Source organism: Diospyros lotus, chromosome 8, assembly GCF_014633365.1.
Source record: "Diospyros lotus cultivar Yz01 chromosome 8, ASM1463336v1, whole genome shotgun sequence".
Taxonomy (NCBI): domain Eukaryota; kingdom Viridiplantae; phylum Streptophyta; class Magnoliopsida; order Ericales; family Ebenaceae; genus Diospyros; species Diospyros lotus.
The window spans coordinates 39523892-39542532 of NC_068345.1; the positions used below are offsets into that span (position 1 = coordinate 39523892).

The following is an 18641-nucleotide window of genomic DNA, read 5'->3' on the forward strand; positions in this document are numbered from 1 at the left end:
ACTGTTAATATTTAAATATTTACATAACCATTATACAAAAAAAAAAATTATCTATGTGAGGGGTCAATACTAAGAGAAAATAATAACATCAAATATAAGAGTTCTTTTTTCTTTTTGACAAGTAGACTACTCTCTTTTCTAATAACTGAAAATTTTAGATGCCAACAGTCATCCTTTCTAATATTTCAAATTTTTAGATAAATTGGTAGTTAATAATTTAGTATTCCTGAACTATAAACGATGCGATGATAGATTGAAGTGCTCCAAATTTACGTCACCCACAGGGATTATTGTGTTAACTAAATTTCCCGCTCAAAATTTCCTCTCTGGTGTAAACTTATCTTGGAAGATCAATCAAAAAAATCATTTACTAAAGTTCAAGAACAGTTCCTAGTGTCTATGTTACTGAGAAATTCAGTTGCATTCAGAAGATTCCAATTTACCCAGGTCACCTTTTAAGGCCTGAAGATGTGCTGCCCTCTCGTTGCAGAATTTTTCGTGAACTGCTTGGAATTTGGAAGTCTCATTCTTCAATAAGTTTTCACACTGCATGCAAATATGTGTTTTACCAAGAAGATCAATCTCATCAAGTTAATTCAATTGAAGCTCTTAGGCTTTACAAACCTCCTTTGAGCTCTTTGAAAGTGCCTTGGCAAGACTTTTCCTGACAAATGAGAAATTTGAACATACTTTCAAAGCTGCAACAGATAGACATAAAACAGAGGGAGAATTTGCAGCATATCGAATTCGGATTCAAGAATGTAGTCTTTGGATTCATTGTTCCCACCTGTCTTTCTCAAATTTCGTCTGCAACTCGTCAAGCCTAGATTTGACCTCTGAAGCGATACTGTAAGCAACCCCAGGTAAATTAATTTTAAGTCATTAAAGGAATAGAAGAGGCAAAAGCAAAGCTCTTGATTTTCATCGGATTCTTATCATGGACCTAACTGATGGATAAAAGTCAACAAACGTAACTGCAGTATGCGCGGTGCAAAAGTTTGAGAAATGGATTAGGGCCTCCAGAGCAACAAAGCAAGATTGAATATATTAACAAAGTTTACTTTTGGACGTTTAATTAATTTGCATTAATAATGACTTAAGATCTTCTCGATTCACCCTTCATTGTACCACTTAAACGTGTAACATACATGATACATACCGTGGAATTCTAGCTCTCGAAAAAGGATCGAATACTTGCGTGCGTCAGAGTCGGTGTTCACATTCTCAGTCTCTGTGTTTGTGCATGGAGGATAGTAAACAAGACGAATCAAGCTTAGCCATGGGGTTTCTAAACTTGGTTTATTGAGTTTCAAATTCTATTCGGTTTTTCTTCGGATGAAGCTTAATTAAGTTATACTAGACCACTGTTTGGGCTGAGCTTGACTAGTTTGTTCGCATTAGTCTAAGAAACATAGTTTGAGTTCATTCCAAATATGCTCGAACTTGAGTACATCATCAAGTCAAGCTTGAATGAGCGGCGTTCCCCGACTTATGCATCATATAGGTGAAACGAACTGTCGCATTCAAGTCTCGACAGAGGCTATGGAAGAAGATAACATAAACTACGACTTCTTAAATGGCTATGAGAAAACCAGCGAAATTAACCTCCAAATGCTCTCCTCGTTCTTCTTCTGGCCTTTCTTCTGCGCCTTCTCTCTGACTAGCCGCAGCGCCGATACAATGCCTTTGATTTCACTGAAATGTCAAAGATTTTTCAGCCACTTTAAACGACAGATTATCAAAAACTACGGCGTAGCGTAGTACAGAATACAATAGGTAATAAGCCGATACTGGAACGGGACCTGGAGAGATCTGCATCCAAATCGTCTTCGATGACGACTTGCTTCCTTTTCTCTGACTTCGAGGTTCCGGATTCGAAGACTCGTTTCTTTGCGCCTGATTTGACTGCCGCCATTACAGATCCGGTTGTGATCTTGCGATCGGAAGCTGAATGCCAATCGTTCAAAATCACAGAAGAGAGAGAGAGAGAGAGAGAGAGAGAGAGAGGCAATATCTCAAATAGGTATATTAGGGAATTCAAACTGGTAGTCGTTTAATCGTTGGCGCGAAGCAGCGAAATAGCGGGTCGGGGATGAAAACGAGTCCGCCGAGTTAATCCAATTCACAGGGTCAAATTTAACTCAGTGCGCACGGAGTGCGTTTTTATTGGCGGGATAAATTGCAATCATACCCTTGTAGTTTGAATTATTTCTAACCAGACCTTCTGCGATTCAAAATTATCTCTATAAATCTTTATAAAGGAATTAAACCAATGTATTTAAGTACAATTTACCTTTTCTTGTGAATGAATTTTATCACAGTAATACCATTTGTCACTAGACTCACTACCATAAATAATTAATGTAGCATTTTTTTAGTTAATCGTTAAAAGATCTAGATATTTAAAATTTAAATATTATTTTTAAGTTACAGATAATTTGATATTTTTTTTAAAGATAAATTTTAATCTGATATGTATGATATTATTTTATATATATATTTTACGTAATGTAAATAATAATTTTATTTATTCTCAGTTAAAATAAGAATTTAAAATAATAATTTTTAATAATTAAAATATAAAATATTTATATTTATATATATTAAAGATTAAATATTATATTTTTTAATTATTAAAAAGTATAATAAATTAATCAATCTACGATCATTTAGGTAACATATTATTTATGAAATGAGAATTTAAAATAATAATTTTTAATAATTAAAATATTAAATATTAATATTTTATATATTAAAAATTAAATATTATATTTTTTAATTATTAAAATAACCCAAAAACAAATCCAACCAACTTGGTCGAATTAAAGGCTAGTGATTGTTTCTAGAAATGAATAAATGCAAGGGTGTCTGCTCTAAGTCAATTCGCATTAAATTGAAGGGTCTAGATTTCCTCAATCTAGAGGTGCTAAACTACCTAATTATTTGGATGTAATCTATTACCTAAGAATCAATTATTTGGATGTAATTTATTATCTAACAACCAATCATACTGTATCCGTAGAACTAAGTTACGAAGTTGCTTCATCGTATGGGGCGTAAGTGGCTTGGGGTAGGCGGCCGTGCCGTGAATTATCAGCAGCGGAAGCATCTAACATGAACGGTGGCCCACACTCCACAGTGCTCTGCCTTATCAAGATAAGAATTAACTATTATGCTTTGAAAATATATATTATTAAATTATGTGCAGATATTTTATATAACAAAACTTCTCAGAGACAATAAATTTATTTAGATAGATTATAGACTTGTCTTTTTAATCATTTTAATTATTAATATTAAAATAATTATGTCATTTATTATTTTATTTTCTAACAATATACTTTTCAGTCACAATTCAAAATTTTTTATAAAGTTAAAATTATCTTTTTATTTTATTAAATATCATTAAAACAAACATTAAATAACTTTCTATTTAGATAGATTTTAGCTATTTAACAAAGTTTTTTTAGAAAAATAATATAATAATTCATTAATATTTACGAAGTAATGGTCCTTGATTGGGCGGCCCCTAAATAATAATCCAAAAGTGAGTAATAATGTTTGATAAAATTTATTAAATTTTGAATGAATGCTAACGCCATGCCTAATTAATGAAATAGGCTTCTTAGGGATGGGAAAATAATAATATCAAATTTATTATTATTAAAATATAGTATTTAGTTAAAAAATAATAATAAAATTAAAATATAAATTTTTATAAACTACACTGAATGTCTAACTTTGAGTGTATATAAACTGTATTCATATTTGTATTTACACGAAACATGCATAAGAAAAAAGGTCACTCATTCTTAAAAGTTAATCAGGCAAAACTCAAACACTCTAACTGAATCAAAATAATAATAATAATAATACCAAACGTTGACTATTCCTTTATTCTTATGATTGTTAACTAATATTTTAAACCCTAAGATTAACATATCAAATTAATTTCATTTATTATTTTGCGGCCTTATTTCGTCTTGCTAACATGTAATTAGAGGTGTATAAAATTTTAGTTTAATTGAAAGAATCAAACTGATTGAAATTATAAGTTCAGTTCACTTTTTGTTAAAAGTCAATTTAGTTATAAATTTTAAAAACTTTAGTTATTTCAATTCGATTTGATTTTTGTATTGAAAAAAATAAATAAATAACTAAACTGACTAAAACTAAATAAACTATATTGTTTTTAACCAAATTGAATAAAAGAAGATTAAGAAGTAAAAACAAAATAAAAAAAGTTTGAACTATTCAATGCTCCCTTCACCTTTGGCCCTTCATCTCCTTAGTTGGAACTATTCTCGTCAACTGTCGTCTGTTCGACCAAAACCCTCACATCCTCTTTGCTTTTGTTGATCATCATCGTTGTCACTTTCTTCCTCTTCTTTAGCCTTTCCTTTCCTCAGACTACTCGCATCAATTGTTGTCATCTCAATCGAAGACCTAGAAGTTCTCTTTGCTCCCACAAATTATTGTCGCTGTCACTTTCCTCTTCACCTTCGACCTGTCCTTCCATCTTTGTTTTTCAATGAGTCACGACCAATTGAACTAACCCACCTTTGAACCCTCCCCTTCTTGGATTAGCAACTCATGATTTTGATCGATTGTCTTCGCTTTTGTCTCTAACTCTTTGGCTTTTTACTTTTCAATTTTAAACCATTGATCACTAATGAAAAAGAAAATTTTAATTCAAATAATCTCAATTTATCTATGTCTTTTGACTCTTTGGCCCTCAAATTTTTCGATTTGTTTGTTCTTTTTGGCTTTTATCAGTTTATTCGATTTTATAATTTTTGTATTTTTTAATTACTTTAATTTTCAATTTATTTAATTTTTAAATTTATTCTTCGATTATTATTGAATTTCGTTGGACTCCGTGGTTTGCACACCCTACCCGCAAGCTCGGGCAAAGGGAACGAAGAATAAGAAGGCGACAAAGGAACCCGAAGATTGGGCCCATGGACAAGACCCGATGAGCCATTTTGACCCGAAGTCTTTGAGCCAAAGCCACCACGCTTCCTTGCCGTTGCCAAATTATTTTTAAATTTAAATTGTCAGCCTCAGCCATCAAATCAAATCACCTCTTTTGGCGCGTCTTCTAGAAGGAGGGTCTCCCGCCCGGCTGTGCCGTTGCTCGTGCCGTCGTGCGTACGTCCCCCCGTCGGCTCAAGGACGTCTAGAAGCCCAACCGGCCACGTGTTCGCATCGCGACGGCTGAAACAGTCCTTGTCATGGACCGCAGCAACACCGGATCACCATCGATTGCTTTCGTATCCTCGATTTTTATTTTCATTTGGAAAGCCGGCCTTCTAGAAGAGGTGAATTGTGCAAAATTTCGAGTTCATCGAAATAATTGAACGAATTAATTAAAATTGTGAATTGTTTCGATTTTTAATAATGTTCCGCCTGATTCGATTTTAATCTTTACAAAAAGTTTAATTATTTTAATTTGGTTTGATTTTTGTAAAGTTTAATTATTTATTTTTATTTAGTTTAGTCGGTCAGTTTTATTTTTTTAATTTATTTAGTTTTTAAATTTAATTAATTTATAAAATTTTAATTTTTTCGATTTAAGTATCTTAATCGATTTGATAATCCAACGGACCGCTGGCCCATCTTAGAAACAAGATCACATAATTAGTAGTTACTGTAGAGAAGTGATCGGAGAGGACAGGACGAAGGGAAATATGTAAATAAAGCGGAAACTCCCTTTTGCTTTCGCTTATAAAGTCCCTCCTCGCCCGACCCTTTCTCCGCCATTCGCTCCTCACCAATTGAAACGCCCTTTCTCTCTCTCTCTCTCTCTCTCTCTCTCTCTTTGTCACTCCCCGCATTAGAGCAGAGACAGCTCTCAGCAACCTCTCTCGGTCCTTCTGTTTTGCTGATTACAGTACGTATCATTGTTATATACGTTCACGTTCCTCTTCTCGTGTCCCGCTTTGTTCCATGAATTTGTATGTATAGCTTCTCCTAGTTTGTTGTCTAGCATAAATGATAGAACTTCACTCCTTACTAGTGAAACGGCATAGATCGGATTGATGGAATGAAACAATCTGATTTTCGAAAGAAAAATGGATATTCCGTGTGTTCAGAGCGATTTACTTTTCAGGAAGCTTGATGCGGACTTCAGATTTTATGAATCGTTTTGATTGGTTTTCTTCTAAGCTGCTCTTGATTTTGTTCATTTATTAGGGGTTTGGAGATCAAGAGCCTTGAGTTTATTTAGCCTTAGTCCATTCGATGAACATCGCCCTAAACCCGTGCAAAGCATTTTGTCTTTTTCCCTTTTCATTTGGAGGTTTTATTAGGGATTCCGTCCGCCTTCCCGGAACTTTCTGTTTGCCTTTTGGGAAAATTTGGAAATAACTCACGGGGTTAGAGCAAAAGAATTCGACAAAAACTGCTAAAACTGTGTCCTTTTTTGTTATTCATCTGTTATTTTCATTGATAAATGACCTTCCCATCTCTGGTTGGATTAGATCCGTGGCATGAGCAGCTTTTATTAACCCTACTTTTCCTGGAGATATTTAGTTGATTGCCAGGTCCACATTGAGTACCCCTTTTTTCGTTTTGTTTCTTTCCTCCATAAAATAGTCACTTTATCTGGACGCCTTTTTTTTTTTTTTGCCAAAACCCTAAACATAATTTTGTTGGATCTATTGCAAACCAGAAGCAGATCATGGATTTCTTGTCAGATTTATTGTTCCTTCAATTTAAATTCGTAGTTTTGATGACAATATATTCACAAGACGACGTTCTAACATAAGTTCTTGGTGGCGGGTCCAAAGATTTTGTGTTGTCTCTACAGTAGCACACGTGAACTAGATGCATAGAAGCTGCTGGGTCTTTGTTTTATGTTGTTTGCCCAATGAATTAGCAGTTTCTTTCATTTTTAATTTTAGCTGTCATGATTGATAACAATACAGATGATCGAAACCATTCAAATTATGACTATAAACATGGAAATGAGGTACTGTTAATAATCTAGAACTTGTTTCTCATTAGTGAGAGACAGATTTTAAGTTGCTCAATCCTATTTAACATATGTGTATATATATATATTTTATTTAAAAAGGGTAATTTTCCACTCGATGGATGTCACACTTATCTAATACTTTAGAGGGTCAGTAGCTGGGGCTTTGCTTGGAAGCTTCACACTGTGATCATCTTGTCTGTTGTGCCATGTGCTCGGCCCAGTTTACCGTAATAAAATTAATATTCTGTAGTTGCCAGGAACAATCTTATCGGTTCGGTGTCTGGCTATTCAAGATGACATTACTGTGATTGTTTATTAGTTGTTACCATCAGATAAAGGGTTCATTTGAATGCTTATATGTAACTAAGTTTAACATTGGTTGTGGGGCTAACATGGATAAAGCTTTATCTGGGGTCAGGGCTTCATGTACCATATGCTGTTGTACCTGCTGTATTATCTTGTTTGTCTGATTAAAGTTACAGAATTGAATTATGTGGGTCCGGCTAATTATGCGGGTCTCCTTATCCATCATATAATCCAGAAGATTATCTTCTGGCCCTTTATCCGTGAATCAAGCATAACAAATGCTTTTGGATTTGGAATTTTAGGAATTGTTGACACATTTCATGACCAGTAATCATATATGAACAGAGAGAATAACGTGTCTTTTTGAGATGCTCTCTTTCCAGTATTGTTATCTTGTCTCTAAATCCTTCGCATTTTCATGTTTCCTCCAAGGTAGATAGTTGAGAAAAGATCGTTTACAAGGGTTATTCTCTATAGAATGAGTTGTCCCTTCAGTTTCATCTTATTCAATTCTCACGGTTATGTTAAGAAATCCCAATGCTGAATCTGTTAATTCCTGTTTGTCTCTCAATAGGGTTGGAGCATAGCTAGGTTCAAGTTGTGGAACAAAGACCATGGCCTGTGAGGATTACTTTGCCAATGAGTGGAAATCCATCCCAACGGCAGCAAGAGAGTCTGAAAATCTTTCAGGAGGCTTCGACTGCAATATCTGCTTGGATTTTGCATGTGACCCAGTAGTTACTCTCTGTGGCCACCTTTACTGTTGGCCCTGCCTCTACAAGTGGCTCCATTCCCAGAGCACTTGCCTCTCTTCGGATCAGCAGCCAAAATGCCCAGTCTGCAAAGCCGATATATCTCACACCATGGTTGTCCCACTCTATGGCCGCGGCCATAGCCCAAATCAAGCAGAGCTGGAAGACAAGGCACCATCTCTTGGTGTGGCTATACCCCCAAGGCCGCCAGCTTGTGGCACCCAAGCCCCCCGGATGAGTGCATCTCAATGTGTTCAGCAGCTTAGATATCGCAATCCTTATCAGAACCAACAATATCCCACTCAACCATATGGCAGTCACATGGAAGACACTTCGCCGCCGCCACTATTTAGTCCAAGTGGCAGTACAGCTTCTGTCGGAATGTTTGGAGAGATGGTTTATGCCAGGGTGTTTGGGAACTCGGAGAGCTTATATGCATATCCCAATTCATATCACCTTTCGGGCAGTAGCAGCCCCAGGCTGCGAAGGCAGGAGATGCAGGCGGACAAGTCCCTCAACAGAATTTCAATTTTCCTCTTCTGTTGCGTTCTTCTGTGTCTTCTCCTTTTTTGATCCCAGAGATTAGGCTTCGTCAGCCCCTTTCCTGTACATAGCCATTAAAAGCTTAGGATCCGATCGATGGATCGAAAGATGGGTTGCTGTATGTCTAAAAGTTTGTTTGAAGTCACGGCTAATTCCTCTCTGTCTCTCTCTCTCCTCCCCTCCCCTATATATAGAGAGATGGAAATTTACAGTTACTTCCTCTTGAGTGTTCTTTGAATAAATGTTTACGGGATGCGCACAATATTTTAAAGTAAGCACAGCTTAGTGAAGTTCAAATCTTGACAATAGAAGTCACCATAGCCTCTAATCGGGCTAACCTTTTGGTTTATATGTTTTTTCATTCTCTTCTTGGTACCTAACCTTTTGGGGTTTATATGTTTTTTCATTCTCTTCTTGGTACCTAGGTTGAGATGAATTGCTGATATGCTAAATGCAAATGAACAACCTAAACCATTATGTTTTTAATACACCCACCCCAGTTATGGTTGTTTCTCTTTAAACCACAATAAATTGAAACAAACCACTAACTTCTATATATCAACTCTTGGTTAGCTAGGCATATTTAATTTGCTTGAAAGATGTTGGTGGTGCATTACCACCGGGCTTTGGCTTCCAGCAAAGCAGCGAAAGGTTTTGAAAAAAGAGTCTCAAAACAGTAACAGTAGGCTTCTTTGCAAAACAATTGCTTTAGCGGTAGATGAGTTAAGATGCCATAGATCAGGCATGAGATGAGGCTATGTCCTTTTCATGCTTTTGCTAATATATCACAACAGAATCAGATGGGAATCCTTCTCCTTTGCCATGTTTCTCCAAGTGTGAAGCCATGATATGAAGATTGAAGAAGTAACAACCATTAAAAAACACTGAAGGCTTGCAGGTAATGACCATATCAACCATCTCTCAAGACTATTTATTCCACTTGCCAATTAATTTCCTATGCTGTTTTAATGCATCCCAAGTTGCCAAACTCAGGCCCTATTTTATTTTATTTTTTGCTTCAATATGGTAAGGTTTCTTCTCCTGACAAAAGGGTGGTTGAGATGTCCTAATCTTGCAAACCAAGAAGACATGTGCCCGTCTCTTTTTAAGTCATCCTAACGCTCTGCTGACAAAGGTTTTTTAATTCAATGCTTATCTCTATTGTTATAGGTACAGTAGTCACTATACTCACAACCTTTATGTTTTTTCCCATAAAAAAGAAAAGAAAAGTAAAGCCAGCATTTATCTATTGCAACTGGGTCACACGGTAATGGTAATACCTAATCTTGGAACACTTTTATTTTGTTGGATAATTTATAAAAATTAGATAAATAAAGTTGAACAATCAACAGCCCCATTAATTTGGAACCAGCATCAAGAATTAATTACCCGTGATCATGTGAGCCAAAATATCATCAATCCAAGTCTCAAAAGAGAATTATGAAAAGCCAAGGAACCGGTCGGCACCTGATAAGGTGATGTTTGGTTTGATTAGCAATGCATCTGTCTTTAGCATTTCTTTGGTAATCCATTAACATCCCCATTAATTGATATAGAGTGTATGCAAGAAAACAAACAACTTTCCAAGTGTCTGTATATTGATACTCTCCACCATCCAAGCATAGGAAGCATGAATTAGTGCTTTTTGAAAGCATTGTTTAGTTCATGATGGCCATTGGACCACAAAGGTAGGTGGTAGGTACAACCAACCCTACTTTTCAGGACACTTCCGATACCATGTTTTAAAATCTGATCACTCATGTGGGTATGTGAATTTGTTTAGGATACGAGTCGATAAGGAATCAAAATCCTCTTGATGAAAGATAGATTATGCTATTCTTGAAAAGTGTTCGTTCTGATCTAAGCATGGTGTACCGGGAATGAAAAAACACATTACCCATGTGGTGGGGCAAGGCAATGTACAATTGATACAAGGATGCAAAGTTTTCAGTTAAACCTTACCTAGACCTTAATAGAAAAAAAGTTTCTTTTCCTACACATCCCACGCATGCATCAAATTTGAGCCCCTAATCCCATTTCAAATGTAGGAGTTGGAAAGTCTCATTCCATCCCATCTCTCACTCAAGGCCGGTTGAAGGGGTATGCTGGTGAGTCAATTGTCTAGGGCCCAACCCCTTCAGCTTAATAAATAATTATTTTAATTTATTAATTTTTTATTTTTTATTAAGGGGTTGGGGCCCCTAAATTAATGATAGCTTAGGGCCCCCTAAGCCCTTGAGCTGGTCCTGCTCCCACTTAGCCTAAATTATCAAGATAAAATTAATCGGGTTTGGATACTTTAGCTTGCATAAAATAAAAACAGTGCTAAAACCTAAGCATACTGCTCCAAGCTGTGATTTGGCACACAAGCTAATGCACGAGAACACTATGGTACTGCCAATAGTCCACAAAGTTACAGATCACAGTTACATGCAATGGTGAAGGCCCTCGCTTAAGAGCAGCAACCCATTGATGTAAATAAAACTAGAATGGAGCTTTTCATGATGCCAATTGTCAAAAGCCTTATGCTAAAGACAGCATATGATGCATCAAAGGCACCCATAAGATTCAACTTTATTTCCAGGAATAAGATTTGTAAGGCTTTGTTTGGCAAAGTATTTCAAATTGTAACTTTTAAGTTGAGTGGTGTTTAAGCTAATAATATGTCTGGGTAATTTGTTTTCAAGTTATCAATTGAATAGTTATATATTTAGTTTGAAAGAACTGATAATTTATTAAAACTTGATAAAAAGATAAAAATAGATTTGTTGAATGATATAAAATTTTATTGATATTAATAAATTATATATAATTATCAAAAATATATTAATACAATATATATACACCTTTTATTTTTTTTTCCTTCAAATATATTATCATTAGATTAATATATATGCAATATATATACATTGTACAAGCATACAGCGATCGAGGCAGGCAATGATCCGACAGCTGCCAAGGATGAAGTTGATGATGGAGGCGTGGGTGGCGATTGAGGTTGCAATTGACGACGATTGAGGCTAGAGACAATAGCTGATGGGGATGAGGATGAGTTTGAGGCGGCGACTACCAGCGAGCGACAGTGGAACTAGAGATGGAAGCTGACAGGAGCTAAAGGTGATGGTGAGGCGGATTGCGATGGATAACAATGGCAGTCGAAAATTGGTTATAGTGGGTTGAATAAGAAGGATATGTGTTGAAAATTAGTGTTTTGTTTGAGAGTAAATAGGTAATTTTCACAGTCAACGCGACTTTTATTCTTATAGCATTTTACAAAAGTTGGGGAAATGAGCTTTTCAAAAAGCTATTGAAATAGCATTTAAGTAATATAATTTTTAAGCTATTTGAGTTTACCAAAAACTCAATTGCAAAATATTTGACAGCTTATAAGCTATACTAATAACGGTCAAATTGCTCAGCCAAACGAAGTATATAAATAGAAAACAAGGAAATGATATGTCTCCATGAGCCAGGCAATGAAAAACGGCACAATCAGTAATAATCAGAGCAGCTGCATCTGGTTACTGCAGAAGAAATCTGCAGTTCTCGATCACTTCTAAGTAAATACAGAAAACACAAAAACAGGTGGCGCCATCAGAAGAGAATAAAAAATGTCTACTTCAAGTAACATTCTTTGTTGAAAATTACCCCATCGTCTATTTGCAGTGAATAAAAAATGTCAAGTAAGATCTCTAACATTATGGTTTGGTGAGCCCACACGTAGCAATATGGTTGCACATCTCCCTTTGGCTTTGAATTCTGTGTATTTGAATGATCCAATCTCAAAATCCATATAGCATGCTACCTGGGGTTTCATGTTACTTCCCATCCTTATCGTATGTGATCAACTTGTCATGAACAGCTGCTGAGAATATACCCTCACTCCTCAATAACCTGATGAAATCCTCTACCGGCTCCACGTCTCCTTTTCCTTCTAAATATACCAAACAGAAGGATTACCATCTTTCTCAATTCCCTTGTTTATGAGGGCTTCAGCATTCTTGAAAAGACCTTTTCTGCAATAACCGTTGGTTAAGAAGTTTGGAATTCGAAAATCATAGGATAAATTCCTTGATTCCCACTCCTCAAAAATCTTCTCAGCACCTTCAATGTCATTAAGGTCCAATAGTGAGCTCATATACTCATATAGCCCTTATTGTAAATGTTCACCTTTTCCTTGTACAGATTCCAGATCCCGAAAAATTCATTTTTCTTACCAGCTTTTGCATACATTTTGAGGAGAAAATACATTCTAATGCTCACTTTTTTGGTGAATCCGATTAGAGCCTCGAACCTCTTCAGCATTTCAAAGCCTTATCTACTTGCCCAACTTTCAAACATCCATCTGCAACTAATGCAACAAATGATGCACAGAAATGTCTGGGAGTGCCGTTTCACCATTTTTGAAACGTCAAAAATGGCTAAAAAATCGTTTTCGAACCATTTTTATAATTTTAAAAATATTTCAGAACTATTTCATAATATTAAAAAAATATCAAAAACGCATTTCCATTCACGATCTCAAAATTTTTAAAGTTAAATTGAATCTCTCATTCCTTCATTTTGGAAAAACCTAAACCAAAAGTCTCGCCGCCATCATCCACCTTCCTTCTTCTTAAATCTCGATCTCGTCCCATCCTTCTCTCCATCCAGTGGTTGCAATCACAAATCTTGTGCCAATTCTTGTATGTCACCCATCATTCTGCCCACCTTCAACGGTGATCACCGGTGACTACAACTCTTGACTAAGTTGGCTCTTCGATCAATGAACGACGACGAGTTATTGACGACGACCATTTGACCTCTCTCTCTATATGTATTTATTTCAATTTTGTAATACATTATGCATGTATATATATTATCTGAATATATTAATTTATGTTATATGAATGTATTGTATATGTATATATATTATGTGAATCAGTGAATGTATCATGTATGACTATATGAATTTAACAACTATTTTTTATATTAAAAACTATATTTACAAAAAAAAAATTATACTTTTTTTATTTATTTGTTTTCCCGTATTTTCGTTTCCTACTTTTTAAAAAATATTGTTTCTTCGTTTCTATTTTGTACCGTATTTCTTTTCTGTTTCCATGCAACTTAATGTGCAGCAACAGCATAAGTGACCAAATCCAAAATGGCTTTGGGATAAGATTCCATCTTTGTCAAAATATTATCAATTCCCTTACCATCAAATGTGGCCACACAAGCACATATGTATTTATCATAATGAATGCCTTTTTCTTCCATTACATTGATCAAAGCATCTAGTTTTTCCCAACTTCCCATTTGACAATAGAGATTCATCAAAATATTGTGACAAAAATGGTCCCTTAGGAGACCACATATCCCTTAAACTTCTGCATGACAAATTCTGCTTTCTCCACAGATTTTTCACTGGCATAGCAGTTGAGAAGGCTAGCATAAACCGGGAAACCTTTTACATTTTGTGGGATACTATTGAAATAATTCTCTGCATGTTCTAGGCCGTTAAATCCAAAAATCAAATTCAGCCGGACGGCTTGGTCATAACTTCCAAGGGGGATATACGTACCTTTTGTCACTCATCCATTGGGATATCTAAGAAAAAGAGATCATAAATAAATTCAGTACCTTAACTGCGAATTTACAGAAAATGAATGACTTTTGAGACAAAATCTATGCTTGCATCAAACTTTCTGTTATTTGCTCACTTGCTTATCTTTGACAGGTCTGATATGATATGCATCAAAAGAATAAAAGAATTTCTACCACAGTAAGCTAAATATTTCAGTCATTCAGATCCTAGTAAAAGTCTCAGAAGCATTACTAACCGTTCCTAGTAACCAACTAAAGCAATTTTCTCCATCATAATTCAAGCCAAAGGCCCTAAGCAAAGATAGACATCGCCAACTTATCTTCCCACCCCTCAAATGAGTCCAAGCCAAACCAGCCATTTATGTTGCTGTTGGTTGCACTCTTCCCATTCAATTCTTAAGAAAAGGGGGAATTAAGTTTAATCTTCTATATTTAGGAGAAAACACATAACATCCATATACTTTAAAAACCTGCATATAACATCTTCGTAATCTGGACTACAGCAAAAACATAAACAGATTTGTTAAACTTAGCTATGCAAGAGATTCACAAACTAATTCGATACAAAAAAATGTTTTAAGCCAAATGGTGGTTATGTGTTTCTCATAAAAAATTTGGAACATTGTATGCCAACTCATTTTTCATTTCTCTACTAAATTTCTTAGGCACTGTTAAAGGTCATTAATTTTACATTTTAGTCTAAGGTATAAGAAATTGTTTGTCTGACTTTTAAAGTACATGGGTTTATGTTTTTTCAGTACAAGAAGCTGAGAAGTAATTATCCCTAAAAGAAATTAAATGGAATTAGGTACTGTCCAATCAACCATTGAGAGGGTCTTTGTCTTATCGATTTGACTGCTTATAAGTTTTATTTTCAATTTATAAGTTACACAGCTTATTTAGTTATATGTTTGTTAAAATTTATGACCTTAAATGCTATCAAATCTATAAACTATTTTAACAATGTTTGAGATAAGTTTTTCCTACCCCCAGGTTTTTCAAATAAGCTCTTGGTAGTTTATTTCGTTCACCAAGTAAATGATAAATTTGTTCTCAAACAAAACACATATTTTCAATCTCTACTATTCTTTATCACTTTGCCTTCTTTGTTGTCATCGCCACCGGACTCATCTCTATTGACCGTCACCTCCAGCCTCCATCACTGCCATCTCCATGTTCATCGTCATTTGCCTCTTCCATGTCCGTTGTCGTCATCCATCGCCATCGCCATTGTCATCGTCAAACACAATCCTCCATTGCCGTCGTTGTTACCCCCATTTTCTTCTCCATTCACTGTATATGCATATATATATATTTTACACATATATTTTAATATATATTAAATTAATATATTTAATATTTTTATAAATTAAACTTAAATTTAAACATAAAACATTATATTTATATATTTTTTAATAATTATATATAATTTATCAATATCTTGTAAAAATTTTATTAGTTGTACATTAATTCATAATTTATTTTTATTAATTTTATTTATATTATTTAATAACATGCCTATTTTTATTTTTTTATTAAATTCTAATAACTTATTAACTCTTTCAAATAAAATACATAACTATATAAATAATAATTTAAATTATATTTATTTAAATATATTATTAGCTTAAACGTTACTTCAACTTTTCACTTTTACACAATTACAAATTCTTATAAGTTATAAAAAGAAAAAAAAAATAAGCCAACCTCTCAATTCAATATTTAGGGCTTGTTTGGCAAAGCGATTTGACCACTTATAAGCTATATTAACTTATAAACTGTTAAGAAAGTTAGTGAGGTGTTTGGGTACACCTCACCAACGTTTAAGGCGTTACTAGTATAGCATTTTACAAAAGTTATTGGGAGATAGCTTTTACAAAAAGCTACTTATTTAAGAGCTGAGTTGACCAAGCAATTTACCATTTTATCCCATCTTTTTGTTAATTTCTAGCCATATCTTTCATCTTCTACCTCTGCCTCCCACTGCCTTCTTCTTCAGCTCTTTCGGCTACCACCGTTGGCCATCGCCGTCGCCCCTACCTGTTGCTTCCCATCGATAATTGCCCCCATCGACAACAGAAGCCACCCTCGCCCCCATCGCTACTCCCATCGTCGCAGGCCACCGTCGGTAGTTGCAAGCCGTCCATCGCCCCATCGGTCGCAATCCGTGCTTTGCCTCCCCTCCTCCCCGTTGTTGTTTGTGCATATGTATATATATAACACATAATAATATCTATTAATAATAATATATATTATTGTTATATAATATGTATAATAATATTATATTAACAAATTTTTAATAATTATGTATAATTTATTAATATTTAATGATAAAATTTTATATTATTTAATAACATGTCTATTTTTGTCTTTTTATCAATTCTTTCAAACCAAACACATAACTATTAACTATTAACTTAAAAGTATATTTATCAAAACACATTATCAGCTTAAATGTTACTTAAATTAAATACTATAACTAGCTTAAACACTATATAGCTTAAAAGCTTAAAAAAAAAAAAAAGCATAGCCAAAGTAGCGATGACACCAATAAAAGATCCAATTTCACCTGGATCCCTTCCTGGAGGCCCCCGCTATAGGATGTGAACTGAAACCTCCATTGTTGACCAATCAACCATTATTTATAGGCCATTACTCTCCTGGAGAATTTATCTCAAGTAGGCAAACATCAACTGCAGAAACAAATATGATGAGGGAAACGACTCCAGTTTATACCAGAAAAATCTTCCAATATCAACCTGCAGCATAGTATATATGTTGTAATGGAAGAGGAAACTAGCTGTTATTTGTTCTTTTAGTTTTCTTTTTTATTTTAATTTTTGGTGGAGAAGGGACAGGTTTACATATTTGCTCTAAAGATCGATGAAATGTGCGAAATCTTTCCCACAATTTGCTTAACTGACCTAAATTCAACAAAAATAGCACTATAACTGTCGTTTTATACGAAATGTGATGGAGACCGTTTCAGAAAATGGGTACCTGAAGAGCGTGCCTGCAGCGATTGTAGAATTTCAGAGTTTTGATCATTTTCTGAAGCTGTTCTTTGTTGAAAGTTCTTCCTTCTCGGACTCATTGATCGAGCACTGGCACAACCGAGACATCGGAGTCTCCCAGTGGCGAGATCCTTCCGAACAGTGAATCAGGCGCTCTTATGGAAGATGAATATTGATAGTTGTGCTAAAGAAGCGGATCAGCGCCTTCTGGTAAGGAGATTGGGCGCTCCAATGGAGCGAGCTACACAGACAGAGAAAGCTCCATCGCAGGAAGAAAATGGAAGACGAGGAGGCAGAAGCAGGGAAGAAGATAAAAGGACCGACGGTTGAGCCTGTATTTGTGTGGACCGGGTCGGGTTGTACCCAAACCACTGAAGCCCACACTCGTGGGTGGGATGCAAGTCCAAATAAGTAAGATGATAATCATAAGGTTCATATTTGTACTATGAGAAGAGTTGTATATATTTTAGGGCAAATGTATATTTTTGTCTCCATATTTTTAAATTTTTTTTGTAAAATTTTAAATTTTTTGACATTTCAAATGTGTTATTAAATTTACAAAATCATTACATTTAAACATTTTTTAAGTATTTATAACGCATGCCTTTTTTAAACACTTAAGAAGTAAAAATCAGTCGACAAAATCAAAAAGCTAACGATAGGCTTCAAAAATTGAGAATCAGTGATAGACTTTCGAGAACTGACAATGGACTTCCAAGAAATCGAGGAAGCCAACAGCTTTGACACTAGCATATATAGGCACCAGTACTATCGACAACCTCATTTTCAAACTCTGCCTCAACAACTCTCATCCACCATTGCGACGAACACCATAGTCCCTTTCGTCAAGTAATGCAATGTTGGTGGCGGAGCCATGAAGAGACCCACGAATCATCTTCCTTTTCCTTGCAATCCAACTCCAAGAAAAATAGTTTTCATCTTTTCTTTGATCACTGCATGATGGCTTCACCAAGATTTCTCTTTTACCCGATTATTCGATGGTCTAGGACTCTACCTTGCCGTTGTTGTCGACTCTGCAACGCCCCACCTCTAACCCTATCAATTGCCCCAATCTGGGATAAAACCCACTTCATTTTTTTCTCTATTTCGTTTTTTTGGGTTTATGTTTCTTTTAATTCTCTTTTGTTTTGATAGAAATGCTTCTTTCAAATTGTTCATTTTGTATCAAGCCGACGGAGAAAAAGTAACAAATAATGGCACTGGCACTACTTCAAACCCCTTCTTATTCTTGAATCGCCGACAAACAAAAAGAATGACACTAACATCGCTTTAAAAGACTTCTTATTTTTAAAACGTTAATGAATAGTGATGTGACATCATTTAAAATTACCAAAATACTCCTATACGCCAATAGTCTTACCCGTCACGTGGATCGCTTGAGAGACTGACACATGGCAAGTCAACAACCCAGAGTGGAGCCCAAAAAATTCGGGTCGGGCC

The 18641-nt window shown here is 35.1% G+C and overlaps 2 protein-coding genes and 1 long non-coding RNA gene across 4 annotated transcripts in view; 1 reads left to right on the top strand and 2 right to left on the bottom strand.

Moving 5' to 3' along the window:
- The window catches only part of LOC127807860 (uncharacterized), a 3969-nt gene extending 1943 nt beyond the window's left edge, over positions 1-2026 (bottom strand). Inside the window, exons 1-5 of the mRNA XM_052346025.1 lie at positions 1803-2026; positions 1606-1695; positions 788-847; positions 625-664; positions 453-546 (exon numbers count right to left, since the gene is read on the bottom strand). Coding sequence (XP_052201985.1) covers positions 453-546; positions 625-664; positions 788-847; positions 1606-1695; positions 1803-1915 — 397 coding nt within the window. The 5' untranslated portion in view covers positions 1916-2026. The remainder of the gene's footprint in view (positions 1-452; positions 547-624; positions 665-787; positions 848-1605; positions 1696-1802) is intronic.
- A 3694-nt stretch (positions 2027-5720) lies between these two features.
- Positions 5721-8855, top strand: LOC127808384 (E3 ubiquitin-protein ligase RMA1H1-like). 2 transcript variants are annotated; one of them, XM_052346906.1, is made up of 2 exons: positions 5721-5893; positions 7860-8855. In XM_052346906.1, the coding sequence occupies exon 2, from the start codon at positions 7900-7902 to the stop codon at positions 8608-8610; it is 711 nt and encodes a 236-aa protein (XP_052202866.1). In that variant the 5' UTR covers positions 5721-5893; positions 7860-7899; the 3' UTR covers positions 8611-8855. The 2 variants fall into 2 exon arrangements, with proteins under 2 accessions (XP_052202866.1, XP_052202867.1); XM_052346907.1 differs by having other exon boundaries at positions 5794-5957.
- Positions 8856-14182: 5327 nt separating this feature from the next.
- Positions 14183-17544, bottom strand: LOC127807334 (uncharacterized). Its single transcript, XR_008024637.1, has 3 exons — positions 17167-17544; positions 16087-16925; positions 14183-15459 (listed from the first exon to the last, which is right to left on the bottom strand). It is a non-coding gene; the product is annotated as an uncharacterized LOC127807334 (long non-coding RNA).
- Between the last annotated feature and the right edge of the window lie 1097 nt (positions 17545-18641).

Bases quoted from the DNA above. Each gene is read 5' to 3' on its own strand.
- LOC127808384 (XM_052346906.1), top strand. From the start codon at position 7,900: ATGGCCTGTGAGGATTACTTTGCCAATGAGTGGAAATCCATCCCAACG.